This window comes from Pelophylax lessonae (genome assembly GCF_965119305.1).
Source record: "Pelophylax lessonae genome assembly, chromosome: 5".
NCBI lineage: Eukaryota > Metazoa > Chordata > Amphibia > Anura > Ranidae > Pelophylax > Pelophylax lessonae.
The window spans coordinates 198,047,051-198,074,894 of NC_138772.1; the positions used below are offsets into that span (position 1 = coordinate 198,047,051).

At 43.6% G+C, this 27,844-nt stretch overlaps 1 protein-coding gene across 2 annotated transcripts in view; it reads right to left on the reverse strand.

The window, feature by feature from the left end:
• Positions 1–1,197: 1,197 nt before the first annotated feature.
• STARD3NL (STARD3 N-terminal like) overlaps positions 1,198–27,844 on the reverse strand; it is a 118,024-nt gene continuing 91,377 nt past the window's right edge. For both annotated transcript variants that reach the window (XM_082257841.1, XM_082257840.1), the window contains exons 4-9: positions 25,750–25,827; positions 24,503–24,556; positions 24,300–24,417; positions 14,143–14,241; positions 9,575–9,637; positions 1,198–1,693 (exon numbers count right to left, since the gene is read on the reverse strand). In XM_082257841.1, coding sequence (XP_082113967.1) covers positions 9,585–9,637; positions 14,143–14,241; positions 24,300–24,417; positions 24,503–24,556; positions 25,750–25,827 — 402 coding nt within the window. In that variant the 3' untranslated portion in view covers positions 1,198–1,693; positions 9,575–9,584. The remainder of the gene's footprint in view (positions 1,694–9,574; positions 9,638–14,142; positions 14,242–24,299; positions 24,418–24,502; positions 24,557–25,749; positions 25,828–27,844) is intronic.

Consider the following 27,844-nt stretch of genomic DNA (forward strand, 5'->3'; position numbering starts at 1 on the left):
CCTCCTGAGATGATGGGCTCTGCACAGTGCCAGACTGGCTCCCCCAACAGACTATCACTGCAAATTGACAAACATTGCTGATGCAAAGGAACAAAAAGTCATCTTAAGAGTGAGCAGCAATCTTAGTTTGATCCCAAAGTAGTATCCAGTAATGATGTGGCACGTGTGGGATCTTGCCTTCATACAGTTTACGTGACAGAACCCACACCCACAGGCAGCCCTTGCTGGGCCAAAGCCTCCCCGCTGACCTTATGAGACCCAGGCCTGCTACAAGAGTATTCCCTCTACCCCCCAATCTATGGCCCTGGACTCAGTCATCAGAGTTTTTTTCTGTTTCCAAGGTGACTGGGAACTGTCTAGTTCTGCTTTAAAAGCATCTAATGCACAAGGCCCATGTTTGGACATGCTCCCTTATTGTATGCATGTCACCCAAACTTCTTAGCTGTCCAGGTAGGTAATAAAAATACCTTAAATAACTGACCTGATCAGTTAAGATCGGCTATCTTGTGCTAAAATGTTACAATGTTGATGAGTATAGTTTAAACCTTATTTTAGTGTTGGCAGCCCAATGCAACCGCTGACCTTACAGGCCATTATGAAAAAAAAGTTGTTCAAAAGGGTATTTAAGGGTAAGATACCACCACCTTCACTCCAACCTAATGCAGTCTTGCATCTGGTGGAGACAGTCAAAGTCATTTCTCTTTCTCACAGAAAAAGGAATAAAAAACCTGAATGTGTACTCCTCAGTGTATTCCAGGACACTAGAAGATCTATTTGACCTCTACACTGTCAGTTGCTCTGTGCTCCCTAACCTGCCTAATTATTGCAGTTTAAACAGTTTGCATTTCTGGGAGAAATTTGAGTAGTGTATGGCCAGGAATAATAATCAGTGTAAATCATGCTTGAATAATCCTTGGTAGTGCGTTTAAGCATTATTTCAATAAATAAAAAATTGTTATGACAAAAATCAGAAGAACTTAGGAACTGTAAATAGGTTTGAGGAACACAAAGGAGTGAATTATAAATACAGCAGTAAATGGAGGTTTACTGAAGGAAATGCTGATGCAAGTCAGTCTTTAGCCTTGGCAAGTGGGAAGGCCGTTGTGGACACTGCACCTTTACAAAATCTGCAAATCACATGTGATAACTTCCAAGCGCAGCAGGACACTACAGCTACCAAAGATTCACATTATGCCAATCTCAAATGAGCTTCACAAGCAGTAAACATGTAGACGAAGTAGTATAAAAATCACCATTCCATAGCTGCATGTCACAAAACAATCTGTTTTTTAGGTTGGCATTGGAGCCAGCATTATAATAAACACAAAGGCACAGGAATATCAGACAGTAGATGCCAGCAGAGAGATCGATCTTCTGTTCCAGTGAACTATCTCCTCCAGGAAAACAGTGACAGCACAAAGCAGTAAGAGTTATTACAGCGCCAACAGTCAAAGTATGCAGCAAAGTTGTCTTTGATGAAGATGGCTACCTACAGCTCATGTCTACTTGAGTGTTCAAGGCGGCCAGTTTAGCAGCCATTTTGCCTTTAAGAACAGCAGCCTCTGTGAAGAGTAATCAGCTGGATGACTACATCTCATTTTTCCATCTGCATATAGTGCTCTGCTAGATGAGCTGATGAAGATTCATGGATGTTGCCTCTTACTAAATTAATTTGTGCAATTAAAACATATTCCTAAGAGAAAAGAAAGATAACTTAATTCATATATGTTTTACATAACAAACAAATAAAGCTGTTCACATCACTAAACGATCTATCAAAAGTCAGATTTTCATATATGTTTAAGCTAACAAAGTGATTGTAAAGGAAAATGGTTTTAGTTAAAAAAAAATAAACATGTTAAACCTACCTGCTCTGTGCAGCGGTTTTCCACACAGTAGCCCCGATTCTCCTCTTATCTGTTCCCCCAATGGCGCTCTGGGCCCCTCTCTCTTGCGGAGTGCCCCCATAGCATGCCGCTTGCTGTGGTGGCACTCATGCGTGCTCGCTCCCCAGCAGGCTCTCTGCTTTCGTAAGACACAGTGTGGCTCGGCCCCGCCCCCTAGCTGTGCTTGACAGCAGCGGGAGCCAATGGCTCCTGCTGCTGCATCTCAGCCAATCCAGATGGGGGAGAGACTCGGGAGAGCCTCGGATCTTGCGCAGTTCGCTGGATCGAGATCAGGCTTAGGTAAGTATTGTGGGGGGCTGAGAGGGGAGCTGCACACTAAAGGTTTTTTACCTTCAGGTATAGAATGCCTGAAGGTAAAAAACCTTCAGCCTTAAGAACAGCCTTTAAGTTTATTCAATATAAGAGCACAGTATGTCATGAACTGGTTTGACTTCAGTAAACTGTGTATGGTTTGCTATAAGTTACACCACTTTAGGCCTTGCAGACACAACCTTCGTATAACAGTAGTATGTACAGCAAGTTTTTACTTCGCATTGACAAAGTTTTCAGCAAGCTTCAGGCAGTTTTCTGAAGACTTTACCTATATCTAAAGCCCCAACTTTAGTTATTTCATGTTGGATACAGTAGGAATGGTTAAAACACCATTTGATAATGTTTATTGGCCATCAACGAAATTTCGCTTCATGTCCCGTCTTGTGACAAGATTCATTCCAATGTGAAAAAAATCCCCTCTGGCATGTGTGCACATTGGAAGATTTGTCCTCTGCTCCTGCTCTGATGACAAGGTTTTTGGATCTTCCCCTACTTTCAGTCCTGGTGATATAGATAGCAATTAAAAACTACCAGGGCCACACTATCAAAAACAACTTTAGCTTTAGTATACACTTTAAAGTTAGATTTCGCTCCAGTTTTTAGATGCTTAACACAGATCTTAATGGAAATGTAGGCTGTCACTTTAACCACTTGAAGATTGCCATGTTAGACTCCATTCCTGTCCAGGCCATTTTTCAGTTTTCAGATCATGAAACACTGAATCAAAAAGATTTTTATATCAGATAGATAGAGCTTTCTTTCGGTGGTATTTAGTCACCATTGGGTTTTTATTAAACAAAAAAAACCCCCCAAAAACCTAGTTTCACTTACTTTTTCGTTACCTAGACGCATAAGGGGGCCAAAAACCTTCATTTCCTGACTACCTATCCATTTCTTTAAGCCTCAAAGTGCCAGGGCAATAGAAACACCCACATAATGGCCATATTTTGCAGAGAAGACCCCCCAATACATTTAAAGTACTTTACACACAAACTTACCTACCTGCTGCAGCATTGGTGCAATGCTGCAAGCTGTCTCTGCCGACCCTAAGCCTGAGCACTAAGCAATCACATGTCCTCTGATTGCTCAGTTCTCAGAGAGCGGTGACTGAGTCCACAGCTTTCTGCTCCTCCAGCGCTCAATGGAGTCCTGGGCAGGAGATGAGGAGAGTCGCTGGCTCAGTGCGCTAAAACTATTGTCAGGATCTCTCCAGAGTCTGGAGCAGGTCTGCAATGTCAGCCGACAGCAGGCTTTAGCCCAGTGTCGGTTGATTTTGGGTCAAGTACGCTTCTCTGAGCCACATGGGAAGTATGGCCGAAAGAGCTTTAGCGACATGGTAAGTCTTCTGAAGGATCCATTTTTAGCCACAAGTTTTTGGAAAAAAAAAAAAAAGAAAAGAAAAACCTTTCTCCTATTTTTTCTTCAACACCTATCTTTCAATGAATAAGAATTCAAACACCCAGCATTCCCCATAGACAAAATGATCACAGAGTGCAGAAAGTGTGAAATTTTTGAACCTCAGAAGACCGCTGTTCAGCCATTTATGTACAGGTTTAAACAGGTAGCAAGCAGGCGTTCGTGAGGGCTGCGTTATGATGCACCGCGTCACGATACACACATTTTCATGTATTGAGGCATGTTTACATAGCCAGCTCATTCAAAATGAAAGGGCTGTAATGGACATTGTTTGTTTGTGATGCATTGGGTAGCCATTCAAAAGCACACATTGCAAGTGATGCATGCGATTTACTACTTTTTACTGCAAAGTACTGGTTCAGATGAGCCCTAAATTTTAGCAGTACTTGAAAATTGATCAAGTCCTGGTTCACACCAGTGCGGCTTTTAAATAGCGCTAGGTCAATTTAAATTGCACTGAAATTGCAGAAAAGTAGTGCAAGAACCCTTTTCAAAGTCGCTGATTTGAACGATTCCATTGCTGAAAATAGGGTGTCACGTGCGATTTTGAACTGTCAAATTGCATGACAAATCGCATTGGTGTGAATGAGGGCTAAAGCCTGCTAATCCTTAACCATTTTGCTGCCACAGACATGGGGCTTAAAGTCTGAAGCAGCGGGGGTTTTACACAGACTACCAGCTGCAACGATCATCTATAATTTAACTGGAAAGTGCAGTGTTAAAAAAACCTGTTGGTATGGTAGCAATTTACTAGTCTCCCTCTGAACAGCCCGATTTACAATAACAGACAAAGCTGTGTTACAGGATGTTACGAAGTAGAAAACAAAGGCAATTTCTGAAGCTGTAGTTTGTATATTAAATTTCTGTGGAAAAATTGGATTTTTGTCATACTGTAAAATCCGTTTCTCTGATGTTCATTGACGGACACAGCTCCAGATTTTCTTGACCATTGGGTTATGCTGCCCCCCACAGGAGTAGGATACTAGGCAAGAAAAAAACTTTACCACGCCTATGGGGCAGTCCCTGGGGATATACTCCCACCTCCTGCTATAAGCACTCCATTTTGTTGCAAGCAGTGTGAGAAGAATAGCCCAACTCAATAGAGGGATGGATGCTGTGTCCGTCAATGAACATCAGAGAAAAGGATTTTACGGTAAGACAAAAAATCAAATTTTCTCTTTCATTCATTGACGGACATAGCTTCAGATCTTCTTGACTATTGGGACGTCCCAAAGCAGTATCAAACCCCCAAACTCCAAATGGCTAAACCTAGCCAACCAGGTAACAAGAGCTCAACCAGAACAACTGGACCTCACCTGAAAAGAATACCCTCAAAGAGGACTAGTCCTCTCAAACAGCAGCCTGCAAAACCTTGCGGCCAAAAGGCAGCGTCCGCAGATGCCAACACATCAACTTTATAAAATATTGTGAAAGTGTGCACAGATGACCGGGTGGCCGCCTTGCAAACCTGCACCACGGACACCTGATGACAGAAGACTTACAGTGCCTTGCGAAAGTATTCGGCCCCCTTGAACTTTGCAACCTTTTGCCACATGTCAGGCTTCACAACATAAAGATATAAAACTGTAATTTTTTGTGAAGAATCAACAACAAGTGGGACACAATCATGAAGTGGAACGAAATTTATTGGATATTTCAAACTTTAACAAATAAAAAACTGAAAAATCGGGCGTGCAAAATTATTCAGCCCCTTTACTTTTAGTGCAGCAAACTCTCTCCAGAAGTTCAGTGAGGATCTCTGAATGATCCAATGTTGACCTAAATGACTAATGATGATAAATAGAATCCACCTGTGTGTAATCAAGTCTCCGTATAAATGCACCTGCACTGTGATAGTCTCAGAGGTCCGTTTAAAGCGCAGAGTGCATCATGAAGAACAAGGAACACACCAGGCAGGTCCGAGATACTGTCGTGGAGAAGTTTAAAGCTGGATTTGGATACAAAAAGATTTCCCAAGCTTTAAACATCCCAAGGAGCACTGTGCAAGCGATAATATTGAAATGGAAGGAGTACCAGACCACTGCAAATCTACAAAGACCTGGCCGTCCCTCTAAACTTTCAGCTCATACAAGGAGAAGACTGATCAGAGATGCAGCCAAGAGGCCCTTGATCACTCTGGATGAACAGAGTGGCAAGAAGAAAGCCATTTCTTAAAGATATCCATAAAAAGTGTTGTTTAAAGTTTGCCACAGAGACACACCAAACATGTGGAAGAAGGTGCTCTGGTCAGATGAAACCAAAATCGAACTTTTTGGCAACAATGCAAAACGTTATGTTTGGCGTAAAAGCAACACAGCTCATCACCCTGAACACACCATCCCTACTGTCAAACATGGTGGTGGCAGCATCATGGTTTGGGCCTGCTTTTCTTCAGCAGGGACAGGGAAGATGGTTAAAATTGATGGGAAGATGGATGGAGCTAAATACAGGACCATTCTGGAAGAAAACCTGATGGAGTCTGCAAAAGACCTGAGACAAGACAATGATCCAAAACATAAAAGCAAAATCTACAATGGAATGGTTCACAAAAATATACATATCCAGGTGTTAGAATGGCCAAGTTAAAGTCCAGACCTGAATCCAATCGAGTAGTGGAAAGAACTGAAAACTGCTGTTCACAAACGCTCTCCCATCCAACCTCACTGAGCTCGAGCTGTTTTGCAAGGAGGAATGGGCAAAGATTTCAGTCTCTCGATGTGCAAAACTGATAGAGACATACTCCAAGCGACTTACAGCTGTAATGGCAGCAAAAGGTGGCGCTACAAAAGTATTAACTTAAGGGGGCTGAATAATTTTGCACGCCCAATTTTTCAGTTTTTTGTTAAAAAAGTTTGAAATATCCAATAATTTATTGGATATTTCAAACTTTTTTTCATACACATTATTTCGTTCCACTTCATGATTGTGTCCCACTTCTTGTTGATTCTTCACAAAAAATTACAGTTTTATATCTTATGTTTTAAGCCTGAAATGTGGCAAAAGGTCGCAAAGTTCAAGAGGGCCGAATACTTTCGCAAGGCACTGTAAGAGGCACTAAGCGCCTTAGTAGAATGCGCCTTCACAAGGAAAGGAGGAACCTGACCCTTCAGCGAATAAGCCTGAACCACCGTCTGCCTGATCCATCTAGATATGGTCCCAGCAAATGCAGCCAATCCTTTTCAAGGTTCTTCTGTGAAGACAAAGTCAGACTTCCTGAAAGATTCAGTAGCCACCAGGTAAACTCTAATTGCCCGAACCACAATTGTGCTGCCTTCACTTCATGCAGTGAAGGCAGCACAATGTCTTCATTCAGATGAAAATCAGAAACCACCTTAGGAAGGAAGGACTGATGAGGTCCAAGTACCACTTTATCTCTGTGGACCACCAGATAATGTGAACGGCAGGACAGTACCGCCAATCCAGATACTCTATGGGCAGAAGTAATAGCCACCAAAAAGGCAACCTTCTTGGACAGTGTAAGCAGAGGAATCTCCCTAAAGTTCTCAAAAGGAGGTTTTTTTGAAGAACAGATATTACCAAAATTAAGATCCCAGGCAGGTAGCGAGGATCGCCTTGGAGGAGCCACATGGCGAACCCCTTGTATAAAAGTGCGAATCAAGGCACGCGTAGCTAAAGGGCATTGGAAAAATACATCCAAAGCAAACACGTGGCCTTTGGTAGTGCCCCAAGCCAACCGTTGTTCAACCCCTTTTTGAAGAAGGGTCAAAATCCTAGCCACCGAAAACAGGCAAGGATGCACCTTCAGCGATTCACACCATGAGATGTACGATTTCCACGTAGGATGATCTATCTTCCTGGAAGTAGACTTCCTGGCCTGCAACAGTGTAGGAATCACAGAATCAGAAAGACCTCTATCCTTCAAAACCTGGCTTTCAACAGCCGCGCCGTTAAAGCCAGCGACTATAAAGCAGGATGGAAGATCATCCCTGAGAGGAAGTCTTCAAGGAGCATCGGCGACCAACCTTACCAGATCTGCATACCAAGACCGGCTAGGCCAGTCTGGGGCCACCAGAATGACTGGAATCCCTTCCACCTCTATTCTGTGCAGAAGCCTCGGCAGGAGTTTTAGCAGAGGGAATGCATAGATCACCCGATACTGACCCCAAGGAGCCACCAGTCCGTCTGTGGCATCGGCCAGAGGATCCCTCGATCGGGCTACAAACCGCGGAACCTTCTTGTTGAGTTGAGAAGCAAACAGGTCAACAGTGGGTGTCCCCCACCGGACATACAGGAGGGGAAACACCCCTGGGTGCAGGGACCACTCCCCCTGATCCAACACCTGACAACTCAGGTAATCAACCTGCCAGTTTTCCACACCTGGTATGTGCACTGCAGAAAGGGCTGGAACAAACATTTCCACCCATTCCAGGATCTCAGCCACCTCCCGGGCCACCAAGACACTCTTGTTGCCCTCTTGATGATTGATGTAAGCCACGGTCGTGGCATTGTCCGATTGAACCTGGACTGCACAACCTTGTAAACGAGTTGTCCAGTTACTCAGGCAAAGCTTTATCGCTCTGAGTTCCAGAATATTGATCTGAAGTCTGGACTCTTCCACTGTTCAGGACCCCTGAAGGCAGAGCTTCCCCAGCACTCCTCCCAAGCCAGACAGGCTGGCGTCTGTGGTTATCACAGTCCAATACAGGGGAAGGAAGGACTTGCCTTGTTGTAGTGCTAATGAGTGAAGTCACCATAATAGGGCAGTCCTTGTGTTGTCAACCGAACCATAGTGTCCAAGGACTTTGGATCTTTGTTCTATTTGACAAGAATCTCCCATTATAAGCATCTCGTGTAGAACTGAGCCAACATAACTGCCTCGAAGGTTGACACCATAAGACCCAGGGCCCGCATGCAAGTCCGCAGAGAGCACAGATTGCTGGCTAACAGCAAATGAATCGCCCCCCTGCAACTTTTGCAGCTTGTCCGGGGGAAGAAAAACCCTCGCCGAGATAGAGTACGCCCAACTAATCCTGTCCTAGGGATGGAATCAGGGCAGATTTTTTTTAAATTGATGTTCCAACCGAACTCTTGCAGAGTCCGTCCAGTAACCTTCAAGTCACCCAACAGGGCTGAATGTGAGTCTGCTCTTAATAGGAGATCGTCCAGGTACCCCAGTACCGTAATCCCCCGTTGTCGCAGTAATGCCAACACCGGAGCCAACACTTTGGTGAAGACCCTTGGGGCGGAAGCGAGACCAAAGGGTAACGCCACAAATTGATAATGCTCTTCTCCTACAGCAAAGCGAAGAAAAAGCTGACGTAAATAGGGATGTGTAGATATGCATCCTTGATATCTATGGAGGCCAAAAAGTCTCCTTGGTGTAGAGACACTGCTACCATGCCAATGGACTTGAGGTCCAGGATTGGACGCACTTTGCCTTCTTTCCTGGGTACAGTAAACAGGTTGTATACTAAGTTAGTATTAAAATGTCAGCATTTATTGCACAGGGTTTAAAAACACTTTTACTTTTGTAAGAGTTTTTAAACCCTGTGTGATAAATGCTGACATTTTAATACTACACTTAGGTGATGCTTCCCCCTTTCTTCTTTTGTAGCTGCCACACACTTGGACATCTTGGAAACACATAACGTTAAAAGAATTACCTTCAAATATATAGTCTTCCTAAGTGTGCAAGGAGACCATAAAAGTCAGCAACTCCAAGCTCCATGTCAAAGTTCTGTTCCATTTCAATGTCTAGGCCTTTTAATAGGGCAATAAGACTATTCAGAAATCAGTAGAAGGGATTACTGTATAAGTGCGTTAATTTTCTTATGGTAGCTTTCACAGTTTAAGTGTGAGAGAAGATGCAGGTTAAGCCAAATTTAATCAAATGCAACCTAATTTCATGCAAATATCAGATCATAGATGGAGCTGTCAGTTTTATCAGACAATGTTCTTTAATAAACATAAGAGTTTACCTTGATCATCTTACACCAAAAGCTTTTCACTGTCTTGTTTCTCCTCAGCTTCTTCATCAGATTCTGTTAACATAAACAAGGTTGAGTGCAACTGACGTCTTTTTAATTCAAAACAATTACGTAACTATGTATACAGATATGTGTTCCACAGGCAAATATTAAAAATCATAACCTGCAGCTGGGAACACATCTCAATGCACAATGAAAGTAAACGAATCTAATTAACTGACATGTATTACTTCAAGCTAGCCACAAGAGGGAGCCATTACACTAAAATACTGAACCTTCAACACTCCCAACATGTTGAAAATGGAAAATCTAAAACTACAATGTTACAGAACCTGCAAATTGTGATAAGCTTGCTGTTTGCCAACACTGACATTCATTTGTAAAAGTGAAATTAGTAAGGGATTTCACAATAAACAAAATTCCTAAACATAAGCTTCATGTTGCATGTAATATAGAATAGCTTACAAAATAAGGGATACATACTTTGATGGCATTAACTATAAAATGGAAATTATTTACAATAAACTACAAATAAAAGTAGAAAATAACTTAAAAGTGCTTAGTTAAAAATAAAAAATAACACTGTTCAGCTGTTTGAAATGAACAGCTATATTATATATTTAAAACAACTAAACTATACTATACAGTAGATTTAAAAAGTCTACACACCCCTGTTAAAATGTCAGGTTTCTGTGATGTAAAAAAAGAGACAAAGATAAATAATTTCAGAATATTTTCCACCTTTAATGACACATATAAACTATACAACACAATTGCAAAACAAACAGGAGGAAAAATAAACTAAAATAAGGTTGCATAAGTGTGCACACCCTCTTATGACTGGGGATGTAGCTGTGTTCAGGATTTAAGAAATCACATTCAAACTCATCATGTTAAATAGGAGTCAGTACACACCTGCCATCGTTTAAAGTGCCTCTTACTAATCCCAAATAAGTTCAGCTGCTCTAGTAGGTCTTTCCTGACATTTTCTTAGTCTCATCCTGCAACAAAAGCCATGGTCCGCAGAGAGCTTCCAAAGCATCAGAGGGATCTCATTGTTACAATAGTATCAGTCAAGTTACAAAAGAATTTCCAAGGCATTAGATATACCATGAAACACAGTAAAGACAGTCATCATCAAGGGGAGAAATAATGGCACAACAATGACATTACCAAGAACTTGACGTCCCTATAAATTAATAAAAAGACGAGAAGAAAACTGGTCAGGAAGGCTGCCAAGAGGCCTACAGCAACATTAAAGGAGCTGCAGGAATAGCTGGCAAGTACTGGCTGTGTGGTACATGTGACAACAATCTCCTGTATTCTTCATATGTCTGGGCTATGGGGTAGAGTGGCAAGATGGAAGCCTTTTCTTACGAAGAAAAACATCCAAGCTGAGCTAAATTTTGCAAAAAAAAAAAAAAAAGAAATCTGAAGTCTTCCAAAAGCGTGTGGGAAAATATGCTATGGTCTGATTAAACCAAGGTTGAACTTTTTGGCCATAATTCCAAAAGCTATGTTTGGTGCAAAAACAACACTGCACATCACCAAAAGAACACCAAACCCACCGTGAAGCATGGTGGTGGCAACATCATGCTTTGGGGCTGTTTTTCTTCAGCTGGAACAGGGGCCTTAGTCAAGGTAGAGGGAATTATGAACAGTTCCAAATACCAGTCAATATTGGCACAAAACCTTCAGGCTTCTGCTCGAAAGCTGAACATGAAGAGGAACTTCATCTTTCAGCATGACAATGACCCAGAGCATACATCCAAATCAACAAAGGAATGGCTTCACCAGAAGAAGATTAAAGTTTCTGAATGGCCCAGGCAGAGCCCAGATCTGAATCTGATTGAAAATCTGTTTGGTAAGAGTGCTATGCACAGGATATGTCCTCGCTATCTGACAGACTTGGAGTGTTTTTGCAAAGAAGAGAGGGAAAATATTGCCAAGTCAAGATGTGCCATGCTGATAGACTCCTACCCCCAAAAGACTCATACCCAAAATGACTGAGTGCTGCAATAAAATCAAAAGGTGCCTCAATAAAGTATTAGCTTAAGGGTGTGCACACCTATGCAATGATATTATTTTACTTTTTATTTTTACTTCCCTCCATCTAAAAGATTTCAGTTTGTTGTTTAACGGAGTTGTACATTTTTTTTTTTTATCACATTAAAGGTGGGAAAAGTTCTGAAATTATTTATCTTTGTCTCATTTTTTTACATCACAGAAACCTGACATTTTAACGGGTATGTCGATTTTTTTATATCCACTGTATATACTATAACCACTTGACTACTAGTCTGTTATACCCTTCATTGCCAGGACATGTTCCATTTTTTTGTCCTGTAGTAATTTCACGGAAAATTGCTTGGTCGTGCCACTCTGTACCCAAATTTATTGTATGTGCATTTTTTAGACAGAGAGCATGGTATATATTATAATCACTGGAATTTCTACTATACAGTAAAAAAAAGGAAAAAAATACAAATCATCATGAAAAAAAAAGGAAGAAATAACTGTTGCATTGCATACTCACGAACCTGTTTAGTTTAGGACATGTATACGGTGCAGTGGTCAAGACTATGTAATGCACAGAACAGCTTGTAAACTTTAATGATCAGGGATTATTACCCCTTATGGTGGTGGCAAGTGCCCCTTTTAAAATTGATGGCCAATGGCATGTCCCCCCTAAATACTGCTTTGGTCACTGATGTTTTCATCCCTAACAATAATGGTCAGTGTGCCCCCTGCATGGTCCATATGCTCCCTCTGTACCTTTTTGTTCAGTGGTGGTCAGTATGACCCCTCTTGCTGCTCAATGTGGCACCTTTGGTTGGTAGTCGGTAGTCAGTAGTAGCAGTTTCACCTACAGGAGAACGGCTAAGGACGATAGGAGAGGAGAAAGGAAGAGGACTGGGAGAATTGGCAGCAGAGGAGGGGGGGGAGGAGGTGTGGGCTCTCAAATGTAAACAATAGTATTGTTTAAATTTATGATCACCATGATTGGCCATCACAGTTTAGATCACAGACTAAAGGCACAGGGTCCATCAGTGTGGCTCTATGCCTTTAGTCTGATCTGTACTGCGAAATGGCAGTTTGATTACAGGCATTTAAAGGGTGCACTGGTCACCCTTACCTTATTATAAACAACATGCCAGAAATAGAAGTTCACCCCCCAGTCATTTTAAATATATATGGAAATAGAGAAGTGGTTACAATGAATCTGCGAGAGTAAAAATGGAGAAGCCATGGTTGGTTTTCTTTTAAAGATGCAGGCTCCAGATTTATAAATTAGATCCAAGCTTCACTACCTAGCAAGCAACTAACCAGGAACAAGTAAGCAGTGCAGGAATTTAGAGTTTTAAGAATTCACTGGCTGCTGGCTTGTTCCATGTTAGTGATGCCAAGAGGAGAACTTTCTGGAGCTTGCAGTCAGCAAGGGCAGCCTAAATATATCTATTTTTCCAGATTCCCTTTAACACTTCAGCTAGGTTGGGCCAAGACACTGGATGAAAGTTTTAGTGAAAAACAAAGTCCCCGCTCTTGAACTGTATATAAATGTGTGCACATATAAATAAAAGGAGAAGTAGAGTCAAAGCTATTTTGGCAATACTTCTCCTATGGATCGCAGGAGTGCAATTCGCTCAGCACTCTATGTGATCTATAACTTGGTTTTACTGAGCCGGTCCAAGCTCAGGATAGATCCTGAATTTACAGTTCACATCCACCTAGATGCCTGGATCAGCAGCTGTCTCAGCCTCTCAGTGACCCGCTGAGAGACTGAGTCAGCCGGTCTCACACCCCCTTCACATCCAAGTGCTTTAGTTAGTGCTGGAGGGGCAGAGCAGAGAGCCAATTACTGACAGTCACTGGCTCTCTGCAGGCTGAAGACCAAAAACTGAGCGCTCAGCAGTCTTTGATTGCTCAGTTCTCAGTCTAAGGCCCCTTTCAACGGGCTTTCTGATCCGGTCTGCCTGTCAGTTTTTCAGGTGGACCTGACCGGATTGCTCCATGTAACCCTATTTTCCATCCGTCTGGAGGATCGGATGAAAACGGAAAGGCGGTCCATTTTCATTTGATCTCCCATAGAGGAGAGCGGTGCTCTGACAGCTCTGTCTCTGCAAAGCAAGCGGAGATGGAGCTGTCATCCGCCTGCTCAACGGGGATTGGCGGATCAATCCCCGCTGAGAAAAACGGAGTCCGCCGGGCGGACCGCCCATGTGGAAGGACCCTTAGAGGCGACAGGGGACAGCTGTAGCTATCCGGGTGAGTACGACTTCTTTTTTTTTTTAAAGCCACACTTCTCTTTTAATCCTGTGCTAAGGAGTTATGAGACTTGTTCAGATTTCAAAGAAGATATTTGCTACCCACTTATAATTTCAAACCCTATAAAGATTCTGACAGTTAACAAGTACAGAACATATTTTTTTCTATCAGCAATACAAGTATAACTAAATTTCGGTAACAGCAGATATGCCTCTACATTACATTTTTTTACCAGGGTTGATAAAACAACAGTAATCAGAAAACTTTTAAATCCACAGATGAATATTCAGTACCTGCAGGAGATTCAGGGGGTGAATAGAATTGTCCATCGGATATTGGTCCAGGTGGCAAAAGAGGAGCTCGGTCACGAACACTTTGTATCATTAAACGTCCTAAAAATAAACATTTTTAGAATGTTAACATTATCATTATAGTGATTACTGGTCATGTCATATTTGTTTAGCTTGTGGCTTGCATTGCTGTAATTAGTGTGCATTAAAAGCATCATATGTTCACTCAACCATCACCTTGGTTTCAGTAAAAGCTAGCCATTCCATTCATTTCCCAAAAAACTAGAATGAGAGGCTGTGTATGGCAGGAGTAGGGACCAAGCAGAGCGACCAACCAAATACAATCACAGTATACCCAACAGATAGTTGACTGGCAGACAAAACCCTCTTCATCTACATCCTCCCAAACGTAGAGTAGCCAGCTGTCTGCCAGCATTACTAATGAGCCTACCTCGGCCTTCTCTTCCCTCAGTCTGTCTGTGAAGATTGTGCTTCAACACATCACACAAACCTGTTTTTGTTTTTTTTTTAAAGTATTTGTGGTCTTCTATGTAGTCCATAGAGCAGCTTGAAAAGGCCCTCTCACTGTTTTTTGTTTGCCATTGGTACATGTCCCCTATAGCAAAACCCAGCCTGCCAAAAAATATGAATGATATACCAAGATTTACCCCACATAGAATTCAGTGAGGTTTGGGGAAACATTTGAACTATTCAGAATTTTCCAGTTCAAACTGCCTGCAATTCTAACCCAAGCAGATTTTCTATGTCTGCAATTGCTTGATATATTCTCCCTGGAGAAGAGACGCCTGAGGGGGGACATGATAGCAATTTTTAAATATCTCAATGGGGATCTCAGCTTAGAAAAAAAGCTGTTCAGTCGAAGGGATTGCATGAGGACTCGAGGGCATACAATGCGATTAGAGGAGAAGCGTTTTATCCTCAGGCAACGTGGGGGGTTCTTTACTGTTAGGGCTACAAGATTGTGGAATTCTCTACCACAAGAGGTGGTTTCTGCGGGTAGTATGGTGGCTTTCAAAAGACTCTTAGACGTACATCTCAAGGATCAGAACATTCAGGGCTATGTGAGATGATTACGGCCACACACACCTACACAGGTTGAACTGGATGGACTATTGTCTTTATTCAACCTCACCTACTATGTAACTATGTAACTAATGCCCATAAAAAATACACATACCATACATAAACACAATATTTTAAGTCAAATATGTTGTTTGTATATGTGATTAATTAGTTACTGCACTTCAAGAAAGTAAGGACATGATCAGCTAAGGGCTATTCATACATATTTCTTAGCAGTAATGCAAGTCACATGCAATGATTTGCTGAAGTGTCACTGATTTTGAATGGCACCCCAATGCACCACCACCGTGTGCTGCACTATAATGCATGATATCCTGTGTGTTACATCACAAAAAAATGAAGCCTGCACTATCTTGTCTTGCATCAAGGTGCATTCCTTCACTTTCATTTTGAATGGGCTGTCAAATGCAATGTGCATGATGGTGTCAGTGGGCCCTTATTCTCTAAACAGTCTAACACTGTGCATTGCATTAGAGTTCTGACTAATTACTAGATGAACGGAAAAGGGGGGGGGGGGGGTAGATCTGTTTCTCTACCAGTCTGAGTGTTGCTGCAAGGGGGAAAACAGGAGGCTGACAAGAAAGATCCAGATACTCATGCTAGTCCCGTGCAAAAATACATGTTCTTAAACAAATGCATAACTGGATTAAATGGTGCTTTTATATGTGTGTGGCGAATAATTAACGGCATGCCATCTGCTGCAAATATATTCTAGCTTTCTGCAGAGATATCTCCATCATGTGTCCTACTTTGAAGATTTAAATACAAATCAGGTCAATTCTGTATTAAGCAATTCTTTAATTTATTCTACTTTTGCTGTATTAAGCAATTCTTTAATTTATTCTACTTTTGCTGCCCTTATTTAATGTAAACGATGGGAAAGAACTAAGAATACCCCCATGGAAACTGTATAAAAAGAAGTACTGCTCACAAAAATTAGGATGCCTCTACAAAATAAAGTATTAAAACATAATAATTGTTTCATACATTTTACGTTTATTCATCACCTACACTGTACCCGCCAAGAGTTGACCCTGGGGCCGTGTGCCTCAGATGTGCCAGTCCAGCAGCAGACATCTTACATATATGTTCTGGTCATGTCCCTGCATAAGGGATAACTAGAAGGAAGTTTTGGAATTTTTGATGTCTCTCTGCATCTGCCGATGCCTCATACTCCGGAAGTTCAACTGCTGGGTATCCTCAATGACTTTGTACACCGTATACATGCTAGGACCCTGATCCGGGTGTTATAATTTTATGCTAGGAAATTAATATTACACCGGAAAAATACTGATCCGCGCAGAATACAACAATTCTTTGGTGTGGTAAATGGAGATGTGCCGCTGTATAATATACAAGAGCAGGGCATGCCCCAATAAGTTCACTAAAATCTGGCAACCCTGGTTGGATATTGAGGACTCCTTCTGGATGGGCACTCAATTGTCTCAGAGATTGTAGGTTATGTAGTGGGGGTGGCAGTCTCCCTCTGTAACTGCCGATGTGTGTCAAGTACCTTTGTCTGTCCCTTGATGGGGGACATGGATGGTGGAGGGTGGTGTGTATTTGTGTGAGAGTGTGTGGTTGTTGTGTGTGTGTGTGTGTGTATGTTTGGCTGGTTGTCTTTAGAGTCCTGGTGGACTTTATCCTATGGACTGACCTGTTTAGGTCTCAGGGTGGGCCCTATTGTCTATTGAGCCCTATTTCTATGGGGCCCTGCCCCCCCTTATCCCACTGGCAATTGTTGGCCTGACCGAGTTTTGGTGCCGTGTTGTTATTTCTACTGGATATGTAACGGTCATGTAATGCATACTGCCTTGTTTCTTTGTTTAGTTGTTATGTGTTCTATTGCAAATTCAAAATAAACACCTTTAAAAAAAGTATTAAAACATTTTTTTTTAAATCAAAATAAAAAAGATGTTATACTTACCTGCTCTGTGCGATGGTATTGCACAGAGCTGTCTCTTACCTCTTCTCTGGCGTCACCTACCAGCATTGTCCACTTCTTCCTCCAGGAGACACCGGTGCAGGTGCACTCCTGAGTCAGGCTGTGTGCATCCCCAGACACACATAGTGCTGGTAAGCCATGCCCCTGTTCCCTCCTCACAGTTTGATTGACAACAGCAAGATCTTAGGGCTCCTGCTGCTGTCAGTGTCTCCTGTGGGACCAAGAAAAGAGGAGAGCAGTGCTGCAGCCCGGACAGCACTCCATTCACACTACCGCGACTTGTCAGCCTGACAAGTCGCGGTCCGTCGCGGTCCATGCAGTGCTACAGGACACGTTCTAATAGGAGCGACACAAGTCGCTCCGACTTAGAAAAAGGGTCCTGTACTACTTCGGGGCGAGCTCGGAGCGACTTGCATAGACATTCATTATATGAAGTCCGTGCAAGTTGCGCCGAAGTCGCGGTGCACGCGACTTCACAGGTCGCCCCCGAAGCCGTGCCGCTTCAGTGTGAATGCGGTCTTCGAGTTAACAACCACTTTAATATAACATTGCGAAAAAAAACAAAAAAACACAAGGTTACATTTAGGAAACACTGCTGGTTACAGTAGATCTAAAGCCAGCACTTCTTTTTTCAATTTGATAAGAGTGGAAAAAGGTTAAAACCCCTGTCCATTTTTTTTGTCATCTGTTTGAGAGATTTTTCTTAATTCTCTGTCCTGGGACACAATAGGAAGTGGAAGGAAGGTAAATTTGGTAGTATGGCAAAGTTTTGGATTTCCCATCACTTCCAGTTCTAAAGACAATGGTAACCATCACAAACACAGAGGGCGATTCTTCCTAATTGGGACAAATACAATAAAAACCTGACTATGCACTCTATGCAAATCTAGGAAAAGGGTTTTAGAAACACAATAATCCTTCCTTTATTAATGTTATACACCTTATTGGCTGATCAATAACATTATTTTATCAACTCACCCACAGTAAAATATCCCCCACCCATGCTGACAGCTAAATACTTGCAAGGTATTACCACATATAGATCTATATTAGGATTATGACATTTTGGATAAGAGAAGCATATGCATTCCACAGATTCAGCTCTTGCTCTAGATGAGGGCAGGGAATCAATCCATGTTATTTACAAAGCATAGCTGAAAAAAAATCCTAAGGGCAAACAGCAAAACCCAAGAGAATAATATATTTCTAGGTTACACAGTCTGCATTAGCAACAACAAACACAAGATTCAAGGACAAAAGGACAAATCTAAAAATGAAGGAAGGTAACATTCACAATTTAGAGTGGTAGGTTACAAAAGGTTGTGAAGGTGAGAATATCTTATGACTTTCTATATACACTATAGGAGTGGATTTAGGCCCCTTTCACACTAGTGCCACTTGTCATGCGATTTTGGAGCGCAAAATCGCATGACAAGTAGTTTTCCATTATTTTCAATGAGCCCCATTCATATCAGTGCATTTTGAAGTCGCGCCGACTTCAAAGTAGTTCCTGCACTACTTTGCCAACTATTTGATTGCGTTTTGAGCCATAGCCATAGCTTTGAAAATCACGTCAAAATTACGTCGCATAAGTGTGAAAGGGGCCTTACTAAAACTAGAGACTGCAAAATCTGGTGCAGTTCTACATAGAAAGCAATCAGCTTCAGTTTTTTTTTTTGTAAAAGCTTAACTGAACAAGCTGAAGTTAGAAGCCGATTGGCTACCATGCACAGCTTCATCGGATTCTCCGTTTTACTAAATCAATCCCATGGCATTTAAAGTGGAACTGTGGTCTAATCTAAACATAAATACTGTATGTAATGAGACATGATAAGTTTGGTAATACAGTGGAGCCCATTTTAAAAGGTTTGCTTTGAAACATAAAAAGGACTGGTAAAATCGAAAAACAAACACAAGGGCGCACCGGCCTAGTGCATTATCCTCTACAGAGGTTTTATTGAATAAAAGGTATAAAAATACTCACAAACAAGTTCTTGATACAAGCATATCAAATGGGTATATTGCCATCAGCATCAGAACCAAAGAGTGTATCGTCCTTCCTCAGAGCCTCTGCTAAGCCTGGGAACACATAAGCCTTTCCAGCTTCAGAGGATGATAAACCTTTGGTTCTGATGCTGATGGCAATATACCCATTTGATATGCTTGTATCAAGAACTTGTTTGTGAGTATTTATAACTTTTTTTTCAATAAAACCTTCGTAGAGGATAATGCACTAGGCTGGTGCACCCTTGTGTTTGTTTTTCGATTTTAGTGGTCCCAGACTTCCCTGGTCTTGAAAGGGGCTGCAAGGCCGATGCATGCAAGTGATGCCAAGTAGAAGGTCTTTGGTAGCTACATGAGTGTGGCTGGATGTGGTTAGAAGATCACCTCTCAGAGCGCAGGAGATAGGCGCTTTGCAACGATTTTTTGGTTTGGTATAAAAAGGACTGGCCAGTCCTGTCCTCACTTTGCTTTTTAATCGGTATTGGGATCAAAATCTTCATTTTTTTTTCCCCAAAAAGCTTTATTGAACAAAGTACACATTAAAGGGGGGCGTGTCCTGGACATGGCGGAGTGAGGACGTGAGCTGAGTGAGCTCCGGCCATCTCCCTCACTTTTTACTACACAATACCGCCACATCTTACCCGGAATGAACACCGGCCGCAGGAGAAGGTCACGGAAGCCCCTGCGTCCTTCTCCGAGATCGGACTTGAATAGATTCTTCCCGGGGACCCGAGCGGCCTCCGCCCGCGCTCAGGCGGCCAGCCCGCGCTCTGTCCCTGCTGCTGCGATGGCGAGCGCGCCTTCATCACCGGCCGCTTCGGTTCAATCGGAACCGTGGACTCTACCGAGCTCGCCCCATCCTCTCCTCCAGTCACCTGTGCCCCAACAGCTTGCCTCCGGCATCGGCATGGATGCAGACCTGCGGGCCCTGATCCAGGCTCTACCCACCAAACGGGATATGGAGGCCTTGGTACTGCGGGTGGAGGAGGCACATAATCGGGACTTCCAGGCCGTCAGGTCAGATATCCAGCTGCTGTCGGACCGAGTTACAGCCGGGGAGACGTCCGCTGCCTCTCTGGAGCTGCGAGTCTCCCAGCTTGAACAGGGGCAGCAGACACAAGCACAGCATGTCACCTCCCTACAACTCAAAATGGAGGAGATGGAGGACCGCAGTCGGCGGAATAACTTGCGACTGCGGGGCCTGCCAGAAGCCACGGGACAGGAGTCCCTGCAGCCTACCCTTGTCGCCCTCTGCCACCGCCTGGTACCTTCCATCCCACAAGCTGACTTTGAGATTGACAGAGTACACCGTGCCCTGGGCCCGCGCTCATCAGATGTGGACAGACCCAGGGATGTCATCTGCCGGCTGCACAGGTACGCACACAAGGAGATGGTTAGGCGACGGGCATGGGAGGTTGGTGATGTGGACTTTGATGGCGCGAGGCTCAGAATCCTTCCTGACTTGTCTCGTGCAACTCTGCAGCGGAGAGCCCTGATGCGCCCGCTCCTTGAGAAGATTAGACAGGCAGGATGCACATACAGATGGGGTTTCCCCATATCTCTGACGGTCCACAGAGGCACTGCCTCCTTTACTCTATACCATCCGGATGAATTACCAGCTCTCTTCGCATTCCTGGATATGGCCCAGTTTCCTGTCCCTAACTGGCTGCAACACCTGTCGAGCCCAGCCCGCAGGTCGCCCGGCAATGCCAACCGGGGTAGGGGGTCTCCCGCCAAGGACCCCGAGAAGTTGGAGGAGACAGGACCCTGCTACTCCGCAAGAGGTCCGGGAGGACTGATGTGACCGACCTGCAGCTTCTACGATATCAACACCCTGCCTTGGTTTCTTTCATTTCCTCACCACTGGCCTGCGGATGTGTTCTGTGATGGTACCCGAGATGTCATAGCCCAGCTGCCCTGACTTCCATCCTTCAAACGGTCCTGGACGCTGGTCGTGCCCGATGCTGTGCCCCCTATGCCCCCTGCAGCTGCTATGTGGTTACTCAGAGGTGCCTGACCTTGTTACTATACCAGCGGACCTTCCCTGGCCTGTTTGACTTCCTTGCTGGGATGGGCCCGACCCGATCCGCTTCCATGGTTCTCTTCTCCACTTGTGGGGGTTGTACTCCCCCCCCTACTGATCACGGCTCTCCTGATTGTCCCGTGCTGGATGACCCCAGGCCAGCCCAAGTAAAGGTACTTATACTCTCCGTGTTCATCCGACTGGGAGGGGTTCTGCGCTATACCCTGGATGCTGTTGGAGGGGGGCGACCTTCTCGGGGTGCCTTGCTATTTCAGACCTGTGGGTATGGAACTGTCCCCTTGCTGCGTACACTCAGAGGCCGGAACCCATACTCTCTATGGGCCTCTCGCTGATTACTGGTGGGATGGTGGAGCATTGGCGCACCCTCGGGGGGGTCCCGGTGGTGTTGGGGGGGGGGGTGGTGGGGGATGTGGGATGGCGGGCACTGTTCATGCTTTGATTGGACCAGGAGTGCGATTGCGCCTTCCGATGGGAGACGCTCCGTAATCCTCGTCGGGGTTGCTTGACTTCTCGTGTTCTTTATGCTCACTGTTTTATCTGTCAGGTCTGTTATAGTCACTTGTTCTCTGGCATGTGTGTTGTTAACCGGGGTGCTCCACAGAGCGTGTGACGGTTGAATGTTTTGTATTACTATGCATATAACGGTATTGATTTGTTGACTATCTGCATGTTGAGGGAGCTCTGGCCTTTGAGCTCGACTCCTTTGTCGTGTCTAGTTTTACCCCCCATTTAGGCCTACACCCCAGAGGGCAATAGCTCTCCTCGACGGGTGTCTTTTCTGTCTCTTGTCCCTTGCTCTTCTTCCCCCCCTGTGTTACTGTTTCGTTTCCCCCCTTCCTCCCTGGTTGTGAAGCATAACGCTTTGCGGTCCTTTTACTCCCACCAGACTACCACACCCCCGCCCCTCTCTCCCGTCCTCCCCGTTTCCCCCGCTCATTCCTCCCCTACCCCCCTCTCTCCCCCCCTTCCGGTATGGATCCCGCGCGAGTGACCACCTGGAATGCTAGGGGACTGAATGTTCCCGAGAAGCGGCGCATGCTCCTGGGTGATCTGAGGCGTTCACATACGGACATTGCCTTCATCCAGGAGACGCATTTCCGTACTGGTGGCTTACCGTTCCTTCAGAACAGATTCTTCCCTAACGCATATCACGCCCCCAATGCTGTTGCCAAATCTAAAGGGGTTTCCATCCTGCTTTCAAACAACATCCCGTGGTCCCTTCTTGACCAGTGTGTGGATCCGCACGGTCGTTATCTGTTTCTCAAGGGACGCATTGGAGGTCAACTGGTTACACTGGCCAATCTCTATGCCCCTAATGCTCAGCAGGATACTTTCCTGAAGAAGACGCTGGCGTCTCTGGCGGATTTCACGGAGGGCCGTCTGCTCTAAGGGGGGGGGCTGGAACCTTCCTTTGGACCCGACTGTGGACACGTCCACGGGGCTGTCTTCGGTGCCTTGTGGGGTTCGAGGTCAGGTTCTCAAGCTGCTGAAAGAACTCAGCAGTTGGTGGACGCCTGGCGCATGTACAAGCGGGGGAGCTGGAGGTACGGTTGGGAGGCGCAGCCCATGAATCGGACTGGCAGTGGAGGCTCAATGAGAGCCTGCTACAGGACCCGGAGGTGTTTGCGGATGTGTCACGACAGCTGCAAACATACTTCCAACTAAACGAGACCCCTGACAGTGATCCCGGAGTGAAAAAAAAAAAGTACACATTAAAGAGAAAGTAAACCCTCCTCTGCAAGTTGTACCTATAGGTAAGCCTATGATAAGGCTTACCTATAGGTACTGTAACTATCTCCTAAACATCTGTAAATATCTCCTGTACCGTTTAGGAGATATTTACCTTACATGCAGCCAGGGACATCACTGGCGCATGCGCTGTGAAGGACCGGCCGCTGAAGCCGTTCCTTCAGAGCCCCGTGCCGTGACCGTCGGCTCTCGCGCGCGTGCGCGGGAGTGACGTCACCGCGGCTCCGGCCAATCAGATGGCCGGATGTCGCGATCCCGGAAGACGGGCGACTGAACATTTTGCCCGTCATACAGGTAAGCGGGCGGCACGGCGGGGGCTCGTTCTGAGGTATTTCATAATGAGCATACTAGCTCATGTGTTTCTCTTTAAGGGTGTAAAAAAAAAAAAAAAAAAACGAGTATATTTAAAGGAGCAGGATAGTGTGTTTTCAATGAAAATAGTGAGCATAGTTTACATACCATTAGATGGATATTGGAAAAGTGGCGGAATAGCTCAAAGTTCTATGCAGAAATCAAAACTGTTTTTCCAATAGCCATCTATAGTTAAATAATGGATTTAATGAAATTAAAGCATTTGTAACCCCTGTGTAGAAAAAAAAAAGACAACAACCCTGCAGGACAATGGCATAATGTGCTAGTATGCATAGAATACTAGCACATTATGAAATACTTGCCTTAGAACGAAGCCCCCACGGGGTCGCCCAGACACCACTGAGGGAGCGGACATGTTCCATCGGAATCTCTTCCGTGTTCGGCCGCCCCAGTGCTGCGAGTGGCCGGAGCCGCGATTACATCGCGCACACGCGCGGGAGTTCACTTATTGGCAAGGAGCTCTGAAGGTCCGGCAAGATACGCTGAACCTTCAGAGCACATGCGCCGCTCGTTAACCCGTGCAGGTTTAGGCGATATTAATTTTACCTACAGGTAAGCCTTATTATAGGCTTACCTGTAGATAAAAATTAAAAAGCGGAGTATGCAAACTGGATTGGGACATTCATTATAATACTTCAGGTATTTATTTTGTGTACCATGGGATATAAAGCTTTGACAGACAGGCAGTTATGAAGCTTTACCATATATTTAATTGGTTTGATTTTTGCGCAATAAAGTGGTTTTAGTATGCATATGGTATTCTTCTTACATTTCATTTTTTTGGGCGAGGCCAGTGGTGGAATTATTTGTTTGAGTGATTTGGCTACTGATCTTACCCTTGGTCTCCTATGCTCATGAGGAGAGTGTTTAGGTCCTTGAAGGCACATTGGCTGTGGGTACATGAACTATATTCTAAATTCTCAACAACAAGTAATGGCTTACGGTTTTCCATTTCTGCTTCCTGGGGTAAAACTTTAAAATCCAGAAACCATGCTTCTATCCAGGCCAGGATAAACGACACGATAGGAAGTACATATCCAAAAGCACCTTGGTAAAATAACTGGGGAAACAAATAGGCATTCTCAACCATTTATTATACAGTATGGAGAAATCAAAGATTTAGTTGATTAAGCTTTTAACATTACCTTAGATAAAATTACTTTTGCTATCAGGAAGGCACAAGTTGTTGCGGTTGTTAACTATAAAAAGGAAAAAAGAAAATTGAAAAACGTGAAAGCATTGTAACTAAGCAACCAATTCAGTTATTTTTCTAGCACAGGATTTTAATTGAGAAAATACATGATGATATTCTTTACATTCGGTAACACCTTCACCTGCACTTTAAATAATGCAACCGTCAATATATATGCTTTGCTACATCTTTTCCCCATAAAACCCTAATGCCTCTTTCACACAGGCAGCTGACGGCAGTAAAAATAGGCAGCTGAGCCGTGGTTTTACCACCAGTTGCCACTGGCAAGTACCACTAGCTATATTAGTACACACTGTCGCAGCCACACCACAAATGAACAGGGCTGCACTGCAACTACCCTGTGTGTAATGCATGCGGTTTCAGCGCAGGGCTGTGAAATTTAGGGTTAAAAACAGGCATCCAGGGAGGTTGCCACCTCCTAGTCACCTTCTGGATTACTTTTCAAAGGGACAGCAGTATGACAGCAGCATGTGTAGAGGAGCCCTAAAAGGGAACCTGGGTGGAAATTAATCAGAGTAGAATAGAAAATGGGTACAAATTTATTCAGTTGGCAAACTGCAGATTTACATTCTCTGGCACATTTCCCAATGCTAGGAGAACATTAGCCTAGGTTATAAATGTAAACTAGGAGCACACACCTATGTGCACTTATAGTTCTGAGACCACGCCACAGAGAAGTATGGCTCAAGGTAGTGCCATCACCATGGCATCCAACCATGGTAATCACTGGAAGTTGGTTTACAAACTTATATTGCCTGCAGGTGACACTGTGCCTATTTCTCTATAAACCTTCTGTGCAGAGAGAAAAACATGCAGTGTTATAAAGCATTACAGTATGTAAAAACAAAATTCTACTAAATAGTAGAAAAAAAGTTTAATTGTATATGCTATAGGAAAAATACATTTTTTTAAATAAATTGACAAATAGAAAAAAATGTAAAAAAAACCAAAAAAAAAAACCGAGCATTGTATTGACTAAAACAACGAAAGCCTTAAAAAGAGTTAAACATCATGCAGGTGTTAGAAGTTATGAAAACTTTTAGAAAAAAAAACTTAGAAACAAATCAATATTTGCAAGTCCAGTATGTGTAATATGTATTACATTTAGTAGAAGGCAAATAAAAATTCAGATAATTTACAACATTAAAATATTTTACAAGAATTAAAAGACACACTTACTGCTACTGCCCACCAGTGGCGTAGTCTGCAAATTGCATATGCCGCAATAAGCACAATGAATCGAAAGAATGAAAGCAACTGTAAAAAAGAAAGCAATTAAAGCAATTTTCTTGAGTTGAATTTCATCTAAAAATAAAGTATACAGTATATGTAAACCCAACTACAAAAAATCTCATATAAACCCTAACATATAAAGCTCGTTTTCCAGTAGATCATAGGAGTGCAGTTCGTTCCCATTTTCAGCAGACACTGTTGGCTGATGTCAACGGGCCAGTCCAGGCTGGGGAAGGATTGCGGCCATATAGTCGGTATCTGTCCAGATGCATGGACCGCCATCCAGCTCAGCCTCTCAGGGAATTGAGCGCCTGACCTGGGAGATCCTGACCCCACCACAGCCCAGCGCTCCAGTGAGTACGGGGAGGGTGGGGGGCAGAGCAGAGAGCCAGTGACCGACAGTCACCAGCTCTCTGCTCAGGAAGTCCAGAGAACTAAGCGAATTGCAGTGTTTGATCACTCGGTTCTCAGTGTTCGAGCTGGCAGGGGACTGATTCAACATTAGGCCGATGCTGCATCCACCGAAGTATGATTCAGGAAAAAATCCAAACTCCATACTTCTCTTAAATGTGCAGCTTACATGACCAGAATATCTGCTGCCATAAATGTCCTTGGCCAGGTACTTCCTGTTATAAAAGGTAACAAAACTCTCTCCCTCGCGTTTTCCTGCACAGTTATCCTGTCACAATGGAGACTACAAGCAGCGTGCCCACACCATTGGTATAGTATTGAAGCTGCGCTTATCCGTAATGCATAAATAAATTGAATAAAAATCAATAAATATGGTATACTACAGTCAATCGGTAGATAAAAAACAATCGTGACTTCTATGCTGTAGATAAGGGGACATTATCTCCTGAAGAAGTCACGTGACCGTGACGATACGCGTAGAGACGTACAGGCTGAATGAGGAAGTGTAGCATCACAGACTGCTTGGGACACACATTACCGGCTATTGAAAATGTCAATTTAAGTTGCTACTTTATTCTTAATAAAAATTACATCAAAATACTATACCAGAAGAGGCTCTCTGTTTGTTCACCCTCACCCTGGGAGTGTATAGGAGACTGTGACCCCCCCTCAGAAGGCAAAAGGAGTGCAAGGGACCCCGGCTTTCCTGCAGCTGTAAGGACACCTACCGAGCCCTCCTGCATACCAACTTCCCTCCTCCCCCCTGGGATGATTAGAGGATTATTGGAAAATCCATCTCTCAATGCTGTCACCTTACAACAGTAAGGTAAGGGTGTAGCACAACCAGAAGTTTTACCTACTGGCTATTTCACCGTTCACTACCTGGTGTTGTAATCACCCACCTGATCTTATCACCTGATTTCACGCCACCGTCACCTTATGAAGTTTGATGCTGCTACTTATTAGCTAAATGAACTTTTTTATGGCCAGCGCTTGCTGATGTTTTTTACTAGTGTTGAACTATTTTTGTTTTGATTTTACTGTCACGTAGCCACTTTACACTGAACCACCATTCACACTTCCTGTGATTAATGTATGTCATCCATTCATCAGTAATTTGTATTTTGATGTCACTGCTAGTTTTTGAACTGGGACTTTAATCCCGGTTATATTTAGTTTATTTTTCTTGCACCTTTATTGCACGTTTAGCACCTTACATTGATACTCCGTTCACAACACAGTAGTCACACATATCTACGATTTCTCCACAGTATTGTTTTAGGTGCAGCCATATCACTGCACCTTTGTTGCACTTGACACTTGTCACCTTATCTACAGCGTAGAAGTCACGATTGTTTTTTTTATCTACCGATTGACTGTAGTATACCATATTTATTGATTTTTATTCTATTTCTATTTATTCTATTTAATTATGCATTACAGCTTCACTATAGCAATTGCTATACATTCAGTTATCTGTGAAAGGCTGAAATAGGAGTTGCAGCTATTCCCATCTTTTACATTGCCCTTTCTGATTCTCTCTTCTACCTACTAGTGATGCGCTTTCTCATTTATTATGTAGAAAGAAAATAGGGTTCCCCTTTGGAACGGGACTTTAAAGGCAATCACC